At 42.8% G+C, this 14,713-nt stretch overlaps 3 protein-coding genes across 3 annotated transcripts; 2 read left to right on the top strand and 1 right to left on the bottom strand.

The window, feature by feature from the left end:
• The first annotated feature begins 6,841 nt into the window (after nucleotides 1–6,841).
• Nucleotides 6,842–8,675, top strand: IWZ02DRAFT_250768 (uncharacterized protein). Its single transcript, XM_066763184.1, has 5 exons — nucleotides 6,842–7,227; nucleotides 7,293–7,637; nucleotides 7,689–8,044; nucleotides 8,134–8,425; nucleotides 8,486–8,675. The coding sequence occupies exons 1-5, from the start codon at nucleotides 7,099–7,101 to the stop codon at nucleotides 8,492–8,494; spliced, it is 1,131 nt and encodes a 376-aa protein (XP_066622898.1). The 5' UTR covers nucleotides 6,842–7,098; the 3' UTR covers nucleotides 8,495–8,675.
• Nucleotides 8,676–9,009: 334 nt separating this feature from the next.
• IWZ02DRAFT_250774 (uncharacterized protein) lies at nucleotides 9,010–10,469 on the top strand. The gene is made up of 3 exons (XM_066763185.1): nucleotides 9,010–9,724; nucleotides 9,779–10,070; nucleotides 10,125–10,469. Exons 1-3 carry the CDS (start codon nucleotides 9,217–9,219, stop codon nucleotides 10,219–10,221), a joined length of 897 nt encoding a protein of 298 aa, XP_066622897.1. The 5' UTR covers nucleotides 9,010–9,216; the 3' UTR covers nucleotides 10,222–10,469.
• Nucleotides 10,470–12,416: 1,947 nt separating this feature from the next.
• On the bottom strand, nucleotides 12,417–14,558 carry IWZ02DRAFT_490124 (MFS monocarboxylate transporter; the record flags this gene model as incomplete). The annotated part of the gene is made up of 4 exons (XM_066769635.1): nucleotides 12,417–12,454; nucleotides 12,534–12,820; nucleotides 13,187–13,695; nucleotides 13,746–14,558. 4 exons carry the CDS (start codon nucleotides 14,556–14,558, stop codon nucleotides 12,417–12,419), a joined length of 1,647 nt encoding a protein of 548 aa, XP_066622896.1.
• Nucleotides 14,559–14,713: the final 155 nt, after the last annotated feature.

Genomic DNA, 14,713 nt, shown 5'->3' with positions numbered 1-14,713 from the left:
AAGGTAAAACACGGTATTTAAATAGTCTATATCTCGTACGGAAGGTAGTATATTCTTTAGACTATTCTTAAAGTTAGATTTAATGGAAAGCTTATTAAATATCTAGTTTTATATAGACCTTTCCTTTACCTACTCTCTATAAGAGTTCTAAGATAAGAGGTAAAGGATATAAGTCCTTCTTTATTTAATCGTTTAACCGTTAGTAGTTAATATAAATTCACTAACCACCTCCGGGTTTCTTTACTACTAATACTAGAGAGGTATAGGGTGCGTAACTCTTAGTAATAAATCCTTTCTTTAAATTCTCTTAGACGTATTCCTTTACTGCGGTAAGCTGTTCTAGAGACATTCTATAGAGGGGACTTATTAGTAGGCGCGGGGAATCCTTATATATAAGAGAGATTTAATGGTTAACTCCTATATAAGAAGGTAGTAGCTAGTTAGACTCTTATTTTAAAAAGACGTCGTAGTAGTTCTTATACTTAGAGGGTAAATGATTATTAAGGTATTTATTAAAGGCTTCATCTTTATCGGCTTTATTAATATCATCTAGTATAATAGAATAAAGATCTACTACTTCCGTTAGTATTTTTATAGGTAGGTTAATTTCTATAAGAGAGGTGAAAAAGGTTTCTTAGTTATTAACTTTAATATCGTCGGAGATGTATATTAAAGAAATTAATCGGTTTATCCGTAAAACTTTACTTTATGTAGATAATTTTAGGATGTTTAAAAGATTTAAAAAAGAAATTCGGTCTAGAGGATCTAACTAAATGAGTTATTAGTTACGGTAATCCGGAAGAACATAATAATATGTAAGGAACTAGCAGCCTAGAATAATATTATAGCGCCTAATATCTAGTACGAAGGCGTATGTTATAACTAGCTAATGTTAGAAACGGAATTATAATTAATAAACGAAATTAAGTTACTTATTTATGCGTTAGTTAAACCTAGAGACTTTAAGGTTCCTACTAGTAATCTTTCTTTTCTTAATCCCTAATTTCCTAAGTTATAGAAGAAGTTAAGGATAGATAAAGCTAGATCTATTTACGCCGGTATTAACTAGGGCATGAATAGGTATAGCGCGACCGCTAGCTATAATTATAGTTTATATAGTAAATAGGTGTCCTCTAATAAGGTTATAAACGCTTACCTATAAATTAGTAATTTATAGAGCTCTAAGCTTATATCTTAGGGAGGAGACTTCCTCTAAGACTCATTATTTTCTAATAAAGAAGAGTACGGTTCTAATATTATATGCTCTTCTCCTTCTTCTTCTATTACGGTATTAACTATCTTTACTTCGGTTTCTAGGCACTATTAGATAAGGTGTCTAAACTTTCTACATTAATAGTAGGGTCTAATATTACCTTAGAGTTCCGCTTTTCCTTTATATATTAGATTTTCCGTTATTACGTGAGGAGTAGATCTCTATAATAACCTTAAAAAAGGCTATTCTCTTAAACTTCTACCTATTAAAAGAGTGGATTTACCTACTTATTCCTATTATTATTTCTTTATGCGGTCTTCCTAGGGTGATAAAGATACGTTTTAACCGTTTCGGTACTTAATTATACTTCGTATAATAGGGTATACCTTTTAAAGGTATTCTTTAAATGAAATAGAGTCATCTTATTTAATTCCTACTAAATGAGTTTATAGTAGGGGATCTAATAAAGAGTGAAAATCCTCTTTCTATTATTTATACGGAAGGTTAGCTTCTAAAGCTAGGTGTACGAACTCTAACTAGAACTTCTATAGATCTATAGGAATTTTATAATAAAGGTCCTTTAGCTTCTTCTTTATATCCTTTCACCGGTACGGATTCTTAAATACTTACTTAAGCTAGTAATATAAGTTAGTATTAAGGACTAGATTATCTATCTTTATATAGGTATAAAGAAATAGTACTAAACGCTATACTGCCTTACCCTATATCCTAGAGAGGATGTAACTTATAATGGCTTCCTTAGTATCTATAGTAGTACCTCTTTTAAAGTAGTCCTTATTACTACGGATTTTATTATTTATAAGGAGTCGCTAATACTCGTACGTAGGGTTTTAGCTATTCATTAATTTAGGTAGGTTAGGCACTCTTAGTATGCGTTTCTTCTTCTTCCGGGATCTGTTTTCTTCTAAATACTATAAACTTATTAACTTAATAGTATCTTCGCGCGACGAAGTTTAATAACTTAAAATCCTTTCCGCTAAGTTAAGGATAACTTATTTAAGAGTCTTAATTTATATCTTTACGTAAATAGTAATATCCTAGGTTTATCCCTTTATGAGAGGAGTAATCTTAGATTAATAGTTATTAGCTTCTTCTAGTAGAATATGCCTAAAAGCTTCTTTAACCTAAAATTATATTACGCGAAAAAGACCTTTCTCTTATACTTATATATTAAGCTTAACCGGTAATAGGGAGTAAAAAGATTATAATAAGAAGGGGAGTACCTATCCTCTTCCTTCCTCTAATTTATGAGGTAATTTAGTACCTCCGTATAAGGGTGTTTATTATTAACTACTAGACTCCTCTTAAGTACTAGTTACGTAGGCTTAATTCTTAGCTATACTATCCGCGCATAGAATAGTCTTCTACTTTCTTATAAGTAGGTACGGAGAGGACGCCTCCTTAATATTTATATACTATACTATAGCCTTATAAAGACTTCCATAGTTAATATATACTTAATACTCTTTAGTCCTTAGATAATACTAATGCGCCTTACTAAGACGACTTAAATTTCCTTCTTAAATAATAGATAGTCATGTATAAGGCTTAGGCTATATATATAGTATGCCTAGTTTAGGTATTCTAATACCTCCCTTAGGTGATAAAAAAGTAGGATAGGGATAATACCTAGAATAATCTTCTATATCTATTACGAATCATTAAGCGGCTAATATATAGGCTTTTACCTAGAGGCTATCTACTTAGTCGGACATGTATGAAATTAAAAAGAACTTAATTAAAGTTAAGTAGTTAAAAGATGAAGTTAAGTGAAGTCTTCTTAATTATTATAAATATAGAAGATGCTATATACTCTTCTATCTTCTATATGTATTTATATAAGAAGTGAAATAAGAACTAAACTCTCTCTTTACTACATAAATTACTACTTTAGTTACGTTATTAAAATAGATAAGAAATTAATCTTCTTATTACCGCGCGAAGTTTTATTAGCCGTTAAGTAGGCTGTATATCCTTAGGAGTATTTATTATCTATTAGTACTACCGGCTTGCCTAGCTTAGCCGGTTTACGTAGCTTAGTTATAATTAGCTTCGGCTTATTAAGTAATCACGTAAGGGCATAGTTATAATGTGCTCGCGTTACTAGCATCTAATATATGCTCGCGTTACTAGCGTCTAATAGCTATCGCGATAAGATCTTAGTTAGTTTACCTACTTAGCGCTCGCGCTCCTTCTTATTAGCCTAATAAGCTATCTACTACTATAGTAACTAGACGATATTAGGGTTTAGTAGACTAGTAGTTAGTTAGTAGTATAGCTACTAATTCTACTATTACGTATAGAGCGCTTCCTACTACTATTAGTACGCCTATTCTATAAGGTAGGCCTACTTATCTAGGAGTAACCCCTACTACTACTATAAGGCCGCCTATTAGGCGGCCTAATCATCTTACTACTATAAGGCCGCTTATTAGGCGGCCTAATCATCTTACTACTACTACTCTATTATTTATTAACGACTAATTAAATATTAGGAGATTAAGATGTAGGTACGCGAGTTAACTCCTTTCTTATAGTAATAATTAGTTATAGTAAGCTAGTCTTACGATAGTAGGATTAAAGTACTAATCTAAGTAAGTATATACGGAGAATTAGTACTTTAAGCCCGACGCTTTAACCGTAGAATCTATCTAAGAATGTAAATAGTTAGAAACCGTAATAATACTCCTCTAGCATAATATTAACTACGCGGCGAAAATACTTATTAATCTACTAATAACTAGTTAGTAATATACCTAAGTAGTACCTAAATAGTATACCTATTTATATTAATTAGCTATAGTAGTATAGTATATAATCTTACTACTCCTACCTATTAGCGCCTTATAACTAATAAATAATATATAGATCTAAGCCTAAATAATTAAAGGGTTCCTAGAATAATTAGCTATAACTATTTAGGAAATTAGCCCTAATAACTTACTATAAGTAAGCCTATAGCTTATAACTACTAGATAATAACATACTAGTATTACTCCTAGGAGAGCTACTAGGCGCCTTACGCTTATAAGGAGAGGTCTATAGCTTTATAATAGGAGCTAAAGGGTTACCTAGTAGTACCCTAGACTAGTAGTAAATATAGCGCGTATAAGTTAGGTAATCTAATAGTAGCTAAGGTTAGAAATAAACTAGGCGGCTATAAACCTTATTATATATAAGATAGGGGGGGCTATAGTAAAAGTTATAAGGCTAAGGAAGTAACTTATAAAGGTAATAGATAGAAAAGATAGAGAGATAGGTAAGATAAGTAACCCTATTTATATACTACTAGCTACTAACTCCGCACCTATAAGCTAACGCCTAGGCGCTTATATATAAGCTATAAGGCTAATAATAAAGTAGATAACTCTATAGACTTAAATAAAGAAACTCTATTACTATATAATATTACTTAGGGCTATAATAATGCTAATTACTAGCTAGAACGCGCCTAATAGCATAACTATACCCTTAGGCTAGATAATATAATAGAATAATAAATAACGCTACTACCTAACTACTCTATACTACTTAGTGCCCCTAAGATAGCTACTTATTAATAGTCTAAGAATAGTCCTTTTAGAGGAGGGGATAGTATAATACTATAACTATAGAGGTACCTAGTAGACTCTAACCTAAGGCGGGACCTAGTAGACTCTAACTAGGACCTAAAGAGGGCTATATATATTAGTAAAGACATATAAAAGCCCTTAAGAGATAAAACCTTATAAACTAAGGTTTTATCTAATATCTATACTAAATACATTATTATTATTTACGCTTAATTCGACTCCCTATAGTACTAAATCTTATACTATACCCCTAGATAGGGGGCTATAGTATTTCTTTTTAGGTCTAAGCCCCTAAGAGGGCACTAAACTAGAGTTAAACTAGCCCTATTTAGGCGCTCCTTTAGGGTTACTCTTTTAGGAGGACTACTCTAGGAGTTCTTCTACTTTCTTAACCTTAGTAAATATATTATGCTTAGTCTTTATCTAGCTCTTAGTATTTATCTTAGTTAATTTAGTATATAAGAGTAGGTATACCTATAAAAACTAGTATATAATACGGTACTCTTTATTAATAATCTTAAACTTAAGGTATTATTCCTTAGCCTCTAGTATAGACTATAGACTTTTAAACTCTTACTCCTTCCCCTAAGTTATATTAAAGAACTTTATATATGTTTTAAACCTCTATATATTAGGGTCCTAGATCTAATCTATAATAAATATATAGAAGTCTTTAAAGTAAACTAGGGGATCTATTTTTAAGTTAAGGGTATTAAATACCTTATCGCGTAGGTTTATCTTACTAATAGCTAGCCCCTAGGTAGCCTATTATAACTAGTACCCTAAATCTTTAGAAGTACTATATATTTTAAACGCGTTATTTAGGGCCTAGAACTAGAAGTTAATATCCTTTACCTCTAAGCTTATAAGCTTAGGTATAGGGGCCTTAATAAGAGAGCTAAGGGGGTTATAGTATAGGACTTATAATTTAGGTTATAAGTTAGCCCTAACTAGGGTTATAGTAGGTAGCCCTAAGAGACTCTATTTAATCTCCTAGAGTCTCTAAACTTATTAGTATATATTAATAAGTTCTTCTATATTTATAGAGTCTAGTATTACTTAGAGCGCCGTAATCTTATTATTAATAGTTATAATATATAGATTTAGTACTAGTATAGCTAAGAGCTAGCTCTTACTATTATTTAGGAACTTTACTTTAATATAAGCATCTTTATTAACCTAGGAAGGAACTATCCTTAGGTTAGTAGCCTCTTAGCCTCTAACTAGTAGGTTTATAGCTAGTATACTAGCCTCTAGATTAATACTTCCTAAATAAGTTATAGGAGCTATTTTTAATTTAACTAGCTATATATTATACTACTACCCTAGTATATAGACTAACTAAGTAAGATAGCTACTATCTTACTTACTATACCTTTTTAGGTTAGCTAGTATAGTAGTATTAGTTCTACTACCTTATACTATAGTAGTTAAAGGTTTTAAATATAAGATTTAGTACTATAGGGGGTTAAATTAAGTAGTAATAATAATATATTTAGAGTAGATATTAGATAAAACCTTAGTTTATAAGGTTTCGTCTATAAAGGGCTTTTTATATATCCTTACTTATATATATAGCCCTATTTAGGTCCTAGTTAGTAGCTACTAGGCCCTACCTTAATCCCTAATCTCTAGTAGGGTCTATACGCGTTAGTATTACATAGTATCTCTATTTTTACTATAGACCTTATATAAGCCTTAGTAATTAAAGGCTCTAAGACTCTAGAAAAGAACTTCTTTCTCTAGAATAGTTTACTTAACTAGTCTACCTTAGTAATAGGAATTATAACTCTCTAGGGTTTATTTATAGTAAAACTAGCTATATAGATATATAATTCTTAAAGTAGGCTTTATATAAAAGTAAGATTATAATGTTAAAATAAGAAACTTAACGGCTTAATTAGTAATTAAACCTATACTATTTCTAATTAGAATCTAGAACTAGGTACGGCATCTCTAAATCCTAGACGCCTACTAGACGTAATAAACCTAGCTCTATTTTCTACTAAGTACTATATCGCTATGATCTTATTCGCGGAGTACTAACTATACCATCCTGTAACCCGACCGAGCCTAATTTACTAACCTTAGCATCTGCATTTTTAGATTTTTTTACCACCAGCAGAGCGCTGCAGTTTGGTGACTTCTTACTAAATTTAGTCGCATCTCATTTCCGCAATCACAAGCCTGATGGAAGTGTCGTCGAGGATGAAGGGCTTTATATTGTCAAGGCTGAGCCTCTTCAAGAAAACGCTAGCCGTTGAGCGATAAGGCAATTGATCCTGGAATAATATGTACAACGGCAGAGTTCTTGTGCAGCTCCTGTGTGGTCTTTGTTTCGCTCTCTCATTTCTCTGGTTTCCGGCAGCAGTTCATGGAGCATCTCAGGGCGCCGCGCCAGCTCCTCAATCTGTACAATGGGTACGTTTCATGAAATGCCTCTGGGCGCCTTGCTCCGAAGCTGTGGCAGTGATTGACAATTGCAGCACATGGGCATGAACCTGCGGTTCTACATTGCACCTGACACGGGAAAGACTCTCAATTGCGCACCCGATGTAGCTGGTGCTGACAAAGATGCCGGCCTCTTGCCAATTTGGTCCAATGATGGACAAATCGTGACGACGAAGCCTGCCGTCTCCGGGCCCAAGGCGTCTTTGAGCTTTCGTCTCGTCAGCGGATGGTTTTCTGACTTTGCAAAATTCGACTCGAACAGCCAGACGTACATCAAAGCGTCCGAGCCCTTTGCAGTGGGCGGCAACTGCTGGGTTTCTGGGCAAGGGGATTTTGTTGAAGAGCAGCCTTGCGGTTCAGATCGTCTATTCCAATTCTATGTAAGTTCCAACATGCCCATGGCATCGGAAATTGCTGACGTTTGGCCAAAGATTGAAGCCAAAGCGACACCAGGAAACATGCACCTCATGCGCAATGCAGACGTCAAGCACATCAAAGTTGATCCGAGCGGAAAATTGATTGCCGTCAACGACAACGTCGATGCTAACGTGTGCGTGTATAGTGCAAAGACAGGCGCACTCGTCACTGCTCCTCCGCAGGATTTCCACGTCCCAGCAGACCAAATTACCGGACTCATTGGCCAAAAGGTACCGCCCAGCAACCAGCCCACCAATGAGCACGAGCTTCCTGGATGCGACGTGGAAACGAATACGAATATCGACTGTCTAATTGCCCGGGCATTCAATTCCCTGCCCAAAATCTGTGAGACCAAGCCTCATAACATGCAGTGTGTGCTGCACCTTGCACCGGCAAGTCCAAATTCTTTCACATGCTTTTGCAGGCCTACCGTATTGCTACGATTTCTGATATCTGCAGGCCTTTTGCTTCGACGTACCTGCTCGACGCTTCAAGAAGGATGCTTCTGCCGAAGTGGAAGCTTGCATACGCGCGGTGTCGTTGGGACCGTGTGTTGCAAACCCTCCAGGCGGAGCTTGCGCCTGCAATCTGTTTGCTGGCATCGTGCAGTTTGTCTCTGGTGGAGGCCAGCCGGGAAAAATGCTCATGGCGCGTTCCGACGAGCACTCATACACGAGGAGGGACGGCGGCCTTGGTCCTCTCTTTGGAGAGTCCGAAAACAACTTGCCTCTTCTCGACCAATTTTGGGTCGGTATGTGCATGCATGCTTGCTTCATTGCATCTTTGCTGCCTTTTCGCTAATCAAATACAGGTGTCATGAAGAGTTTGATCAACGGCGTAATCGACCTTGTCAATTTGTTGAAGGACGGCCTCGTTTACTCGGCAAGATCGTCATGCTACAGCATGACTTTCAAATTGGGGTCAGATCAAAAGGGCGTCGACAAAGTGCGAGAGGGCTGCGCCGAGGTCTTCAAGCCTCAAAAGGTTTGCACGCGCACTCGGTCGACCTTGGTACGAACAATGTCGCTAATCGAGATTAGCCCATTCCAACGATTCCGTACAACGGTGAGATCGAAACGGCCGGTGGCATATTTGCCGACGTTGTTTCTATCATATTTGCTGTCAATGACCTGGCTCAGGCCGCTGGCGCTGCGAAATGGGTTGGCAGGATCGGCGAAGTCATGACTTACTTCAAACCGAAGGCGTCGGGAGCTGGCAAGATTCTCGAGGCCGAAGGAAAAGGCGGAAAGGTTCAGCTATTCAACGACTATGGTGACGGGAAGCCGGTGCCTTGGTACACTGAACAGTCCATTAACGACCTGAAATCGTCGACTGAACACAATGGTCAGTTCCAAACTCCATACAATAAGTGGCACAAATGACACATGAAATGTAGCGTTCAGAAACTGTGCCGCCTGCGGAGGACGCGTCAGGAAGCGTCAACGCGGTGTCTTCACGAGGATCCTTTGCTGCAGAGCTACACCATCGCGGGAGCCTGAAATAATTGGCGGTACTGCACGGAATGCTCAGCAGCAAAAGATCATGGACACGTACAAAACGCATGTCAATATCGACGAAGCAATCCCACAGGCGCAACGAGTCATTGGAAATACATACCCGGCATCCAGAGAACAAGAGGTCATAGACAAACTCGCGGAAGGCGCGCAACAGTTCAGAAAATATTACATCGACGGGCGCCCAGATCCTCCAACCATCAGCCGAGCAATGCAAGTCTTCTACAACCAGTTGAAAGAGCAGTACGAGGTGCTGTCGACGAGGCCCTGGCTGGAAGATCAATATCGCGTAGCGTTGATTGATGCCTCGCGGCAGATGTGGGGGCTGAGCTACGATGAAGTGGTTGCCGTGGAAGAGTGGGTTAGCAGCGGCCTTCGCAACCAAGTCAATCTTGAAGCTGCACTCCGGAAGATGAATCCTGTCAAGACGTGGACAATCACTCAGCAGAATCCACCCACAGAAGTCTTGAACATGCTGATCAAGGCCGAGTCTGGTATCGAGTCTAAAGGTCCAAAGGGAATTTACACGTTGAGAGGCAAGTTTAGCGGCATGGACTACATTTCTTCTTCCATACTGACTGTAAGTGAAGACATCAAACGCTCATCGACCTTCGCCGACATTCGACCCACAAACCGAGAACCCATTGCCTTCGCCACGAGCATGGGCATGTTTCCCGCGTACATGCCAGGCTCGCTACCCGTCCGCTACGTCATCTACTCCGAGACGGGGAGATATGTGGCCTCCGTCTCGGGCACCGCCTACCACGAAGTCATGTTTCACGAGCGGTTGTGCGGCAAGTTCCAACTGCTTGGCCACGAAGAAGTCAATGGAGGACTACGGGCACTCCGGGAAGGCCGCACGCCGCCGTTTGTGATATTCTAGTAAGTGTCTTCTTGACAATCGACTGCGAGAGGCAAGTGTTGACTTTGAAACAGCTTCCGTGAAATTGAGGCTCCCGCATTCAATCCTCTCCCTGAGCCACCGAACCTCCCCATCATTCGAAAGATCCCACATCGCTTGGCGAAGCTGTAAAAATTTGCAGGAATTAGGGCGAAATGTGTATGTATGGATGTTTTGTTGTTTTTTTTGGTCCGGCAAAGTGCCTTGTGTCATGATGTTACAATTTACGATTTGCGGAAAATTACTTTTCGCCTCTCTCAACGTTTTGCGACAGATCGCGAGCCTAAATTCAGTAATCAAGGACATTGATCAGATCATGTCAGATCGGATCGTACCAAGTTGAAGTTCTGGTGCTTGTCGGGGATTTTGGCAATTTTTGTGCACACTTCGTGGTTCACATTTTCGTGATGAAGCTGTTTCTTCTCTTCTTATGGGCGCCCCTTTCTTCTCTCTTGAATGGGTTAAACCAGTTCATATGGGCTAATTCTCTCCTTCAACATGAAATGTGTGTTGAGTAGATGCGTCGTGGCTTTGCGGGAAAAGGGGACAAAAAGAAAAGGAGAGATGCGAAGTGGAGATCCCTTTGATCACTCAAAAAAGTGGAACCATCGATTCAAGACCACAAAACTCAGTCATTGAAGACCGGTAAAAAGAAACAACACAGACGGAGGAGAACACAATAATGCGCAAGGAACCAACCGGACCCTGCGACAGCAAAGTAAGGATCTACCCAACAGATGCGGCGGCTATCGTACGGTTCTGTACCCACCGCATGGTTAAACGACGGACCGAATAATGGTATGTAGTCTTGGTGGCTGTGAGCACACATACCTAGGGGGGTTATTTTCGGACGATATTGTTTTGCGCCGGTGGGTGTCGAAAGACAGCCACGTCCACCCTGGGCTGGCCTGGCTCTTTATATAGCCCAGGAAGAAGCTGCGGCTACTCCTTTTTGAGAAACACTGTGGTTTGAGAGGGAGCTCGTGTGCGTGAAAGAGCCAAGGAATACCGCTGTCACAGGGCAAACACGGCTAGAATCAGCACTGCGCATCGATCCAGACGGAAACCCGAAGCGCGTCCCATCCTACGACGTGTCCCTGCGTCAAAGCAGGATTGAGCAGCACGAGGCCACTCGAGATGAGCGTGCCGCCTTCCTATCCTATCCAGTCGGCATGCACGACCGGCCCAGCCTGGCGGCTGCCTCCTGATGTCGCCAATCTCTGCGGTTGCGTCTGCTCCTGCGGCTGCGCGGTCGCCTTTTTGGGATATTGTGGAGATACTTTGAGACGGGCTGGTAGTTACTTTGTCTGGAGTTGGAGGCATTCCGATTTTGAAGGGGGAGATTGCGCTTTTCTTTGGTCCAATTTTTCTAAATGCCAGGGGAGGCGGACGAAAGAACATGAATGAAGTGACAGTTTTCAGTCTTCGCTATCGAAGCCGAAGAACACTATTCAGCAATTCAACTCGGAGGAAAGTTCGGGTAGTGAGAATGCCCTCGACTCATCCCTCCAGTCACCTGTGCCTGTACAAGCAGACAGATCGGAGGGCACAATACTGCCTCCAGACGTGAAGTGCCGCATCTTAAGCAAGTCTCCATGCCTTGATAAGCAGACGCGGACGAACCCAGCTCGCAGGAATAAAGTGTCCTGCAAGTGAGTAACCATTTTGCAAGCCATTCAGCAAGCCCGTCGCAACAATCCCCACAAACCGGGCGACAGACGTCCCCACAGGATCTAGATGCTCACCTACCACATGCACCAAAATACTTCCTCGCTGCCTCGACATCTCTCGCTCCTTTGCCCGAGATGTCACGTCTGGTCAACTCGTTATGTCGTGAAACTTGGGGGCTGAAGCTTGTCATTGCGTCCACCTGCCTCACTGCATGCGCCGCTCACTCACTTACCTACAGCCGCGCCGGCGCCACCCGCACGCACGCGCTGCAGCGTCTCCGCGTTCCTGCGATTCCTTCTGCGGGGAAAAGTGAGACGGCAGGCAGGCAGCGGAGAGACATCCATGTGTCCGTGAGGTGGAGTCCAATCATTCAACGTCCGAGCAGCGTTTGCCTGACTGGCTGACTATCTGTCTGACTGTACCTTCGCGAGCTCGAGTCGTGCAGACCAGTCCCTGCGTCAGCAGCGCATCATGCTACACAGACAACCTGAGGTGCCTTCTGCCTTGTCTTCCTTCTGGAGTTCTCAAAGCGGCCCTACACGCACGCTATCCGTCTGGGCCTCCACTGGCGAATCAATCGGTTTCCCCATCGCCTCCGTCTAAGCGCATAAGAGAACTTGACAGCTCGACAAGTTAAAACAAAGGATTCGGCCCCATCACGCCCCGTGCGCGCCATCCAGGCGGCGCTGGGGGGCTGCATTGCGTGTCAGAAGGCTTTCGTCGTGAATACGCATCGTCTGCGTTGCGTGTGATTATGGCACAGGAACATGCACGGAAAACGCGCAACGAGGTTGGCGAAACGACGATGCCGAGTCCGCTGCTGTGCGCCGTGCACCAGAGCTTGAGTGAGGTGTACTTGGATTTGGGCGTGCAGTATGGCGGCGTCGACCAGAGACCCCTGGAGCCAATCATGGGGAGGATGGTTGGGAAGGGATCCTCATGAGCGTCTGTACTGAGGAAGGAGACGTGCAGGATCGAGGCCTGGTTGACAATGGAGTGGACCGTAGCAAAGTCATAGTGGCCACGCTCGCGATGTCGGCGGACCGTGTTGCGCGTCTCTCTAGGGTAGGCGGCTTCAGCCACGGCTGAATATTTGTAGGGCGAGAGGATGGAGTTGAGAATCGTTCATGCTTGAGCTGGCGACAGATCGTTAAATAGATGAACTGTGGTAGATTGCTGAGGCAGAGTAATGGGCCATCTGCCATCCTCGCCTCGGACCGTGCGACGCTCAACACACTCCACACTCGAAATGTTCCACTGCACAAACTCCACGCACCGGCTCTGGCCATCACGAGCCGACCTTATCTTTCAAAGCTTTTACATTCCTTCGTCTACAGCACCATGTCGAAAAACACACGTCGCCACGCTCGAGACGCCGAACCTATGCAAGTCTACATGCGCTCGACTCTTTCCTATCCTTAGTTACATTCTCCTCTTGAGCTCCAGTCCGTTTTTGGCGATTCTGGCTGCGACTAGCGTCAGCGTGCCGCCCATGAACGCCGACCCTCCAAACATTTGCGCATACAGGAATCCGCCATTGTGCTGCTGGATTAGCGCTCCGGCTATTGGCGGTCCCGTCAAGCATGCAATGGACACGACCGAAAAGCACATGCCCGTCCGCACTCCCATCTTCTTCAAATCTGTCGTCAAGCTGGCACAGGATGCGGGGAAGAGACTTTGAATGCCTGCTCCGAAGAACCCGTATATGATACAAAAAGCAAAAAGCGCCCCCAGCGAAGACACGGCTGCCCAGCAGTAGAACAAGACTCCGGCGAAGAATGCGACTGGAATGAGCGTGTTGACCGGCCCGAGAAGGCGGTCCGCCGTGAGGCCACAAAGCAGCCGCCCGGGAACTCCGACTGCATTCATCACCAGGAGAATCGTCAACGAAGTCGATGAAGATACGCCAATGATCTTCTTGCCAAATGTGCTGACCTGGAAAATCCATCAGCTGCTGTTTGTTTGCTTTGAAGACGATGACTCACATAAAAGTAGGCAAAATAGACTGCCCAAAGATTAAAGAACATGCCGACGCAGAACAGCGTGTACGAAGGCTCTTTGAATGCGCTCCACTCGACCAGAGGTCCCGTCTTTCTGGGTGGAAGTCGGACGCGCGCAATCGAGAGCGCAACGACAGCGTTGAAAAGGATGACAAACCCCATGGTCCTAACAGTCCAGCCAAAGCCAACTTTGGGAAGCAGCTGCTGGGCAATGACGGGGAAGATGATACCGCCAGTCGCGCCTCCGGACGCAGTGAAGGCCATGGCCAACGAGCGCTTCTTGGAGAAGTACGTTGCCACGAGAGAGACGGTGGGACAGAAAACCAAGCCATCGCCGAGGCCCTTGCATACTCCCTGGGCGAGGAGAAGCTGCCAGTACTGCGACGAAACGGACGTCATGAAGACGCCGAAGACTTGGAGGAACGACCCAATGCCAAGCACGATGTGAAAGTAGCCGGCATCAAGAGCTCTGCCTGAGAAGGTGCCGACGAGGTAGACGAGAAAAATCTGGAGAGAGCCGATCCAGCTAATTGCCGAGGGCGAAGCAGACAAAGAAGTTGTGTAGTACGACTGGAAGAGGCCAAAGGAACTGAGGTAGCCCCATCCATTGATCAGGACCAAATGGCCCATCAAGACTTGGACCCATGCCTGGAAGCCGCCGTCCGGAGGCGGAGGAGGAAGAGAGGCGACATTGACATGGACCTCTGCTGATTCGGCGTCCTTGTCTGCGCTGAAGCGGGCGTTCTCGGCCTTGTCCTCACTTTGTGGCAGGCCAGGCTCGGGGCAGGGGTTCGCCATGAGGCAGGAGGGAAGGAGTCGAGAAACGTGCAGAGAGAGGAACCGTCGACAGCACAAACAAACGATATTTACTGGTCATGGGTCCGGCCTGCTGAAGCTAATCCCGGACGGGAAGCTTGAGTCACGTCCAGCAAAAGATTCGCGCAGGGGGCTTG

The sequence above is a fragment of the Phyllosticta citriasiana genome (genome assembly GCF_038021145.1).
Source record: "Phyllosticta citriasiana strain CBS 120426 chromosome Unknown IWZ02scaffold_6, whole genome shotgun sequence".
NCBI classification, from domain to species: domain Eukaryota; kingdom Fungi; phylum Ascomycota; class Dothideomycetes; order Botryosphaeriales; family Phyllostictaceae; genus Phyllosticta; species Phyllosticta citriasiana.
This window is presented reverse-complemented; position numbering and strand designations above follow the sequence as displayed.

What these genes read in the sequence shown, in the direction of transcription:
- IWZ02DRAFT_250768 (XM_066763184.1), top strand. Translation starts at nt 7,099, where the DNA reads ATGTACAACGGCAGAGTTCTTGTGCAGCTCCTGTGTGGTCTTTGTTTC. An exon ending in CTCCTCAATCTGTACAATGG is followed by an intron (nt 7,228 to 7,292) that starts GTACGTTTCATG and finishes TGACAATTGCAG; the next exon opens with CACATGGGCATGAACCTGCG. An exon ending in ACCAAGCCTCATAACATGCA is followed by an intron (nt 8,045 to 8,133) that starts GTGTGTGCTGCA and finishes TGATATCTGCAG; the next exon opens with GCCTTTTGCTTCGACGTACC.
- IWZ02DRAFT_250774 (XM_066763185.1), top strand. Translation starts at nt 9,217, where the DNA reads ATGGACACGTACAAAACGCATGTCAATATCGACGAAGCAATCCCACAG. An exon ending in GGGAATTTACACGTTGAGAG is followed by an intron (nt 9,725 to 9,778) that starts GCAAGTTTAGCG and finishes CTGTAAGTGAAG; the next exon opens with ACATCAAACGCTCATCGACC. An exon ending in CCGCCGTTTGTGATATTCTA is followed by an intron (nt 10,071 to 10,124) that starts GTAAGTGTCTTC and finishes ACTTTGAAACAG; the next exon opens with CTTCCGTGAAATTGAGGCTC.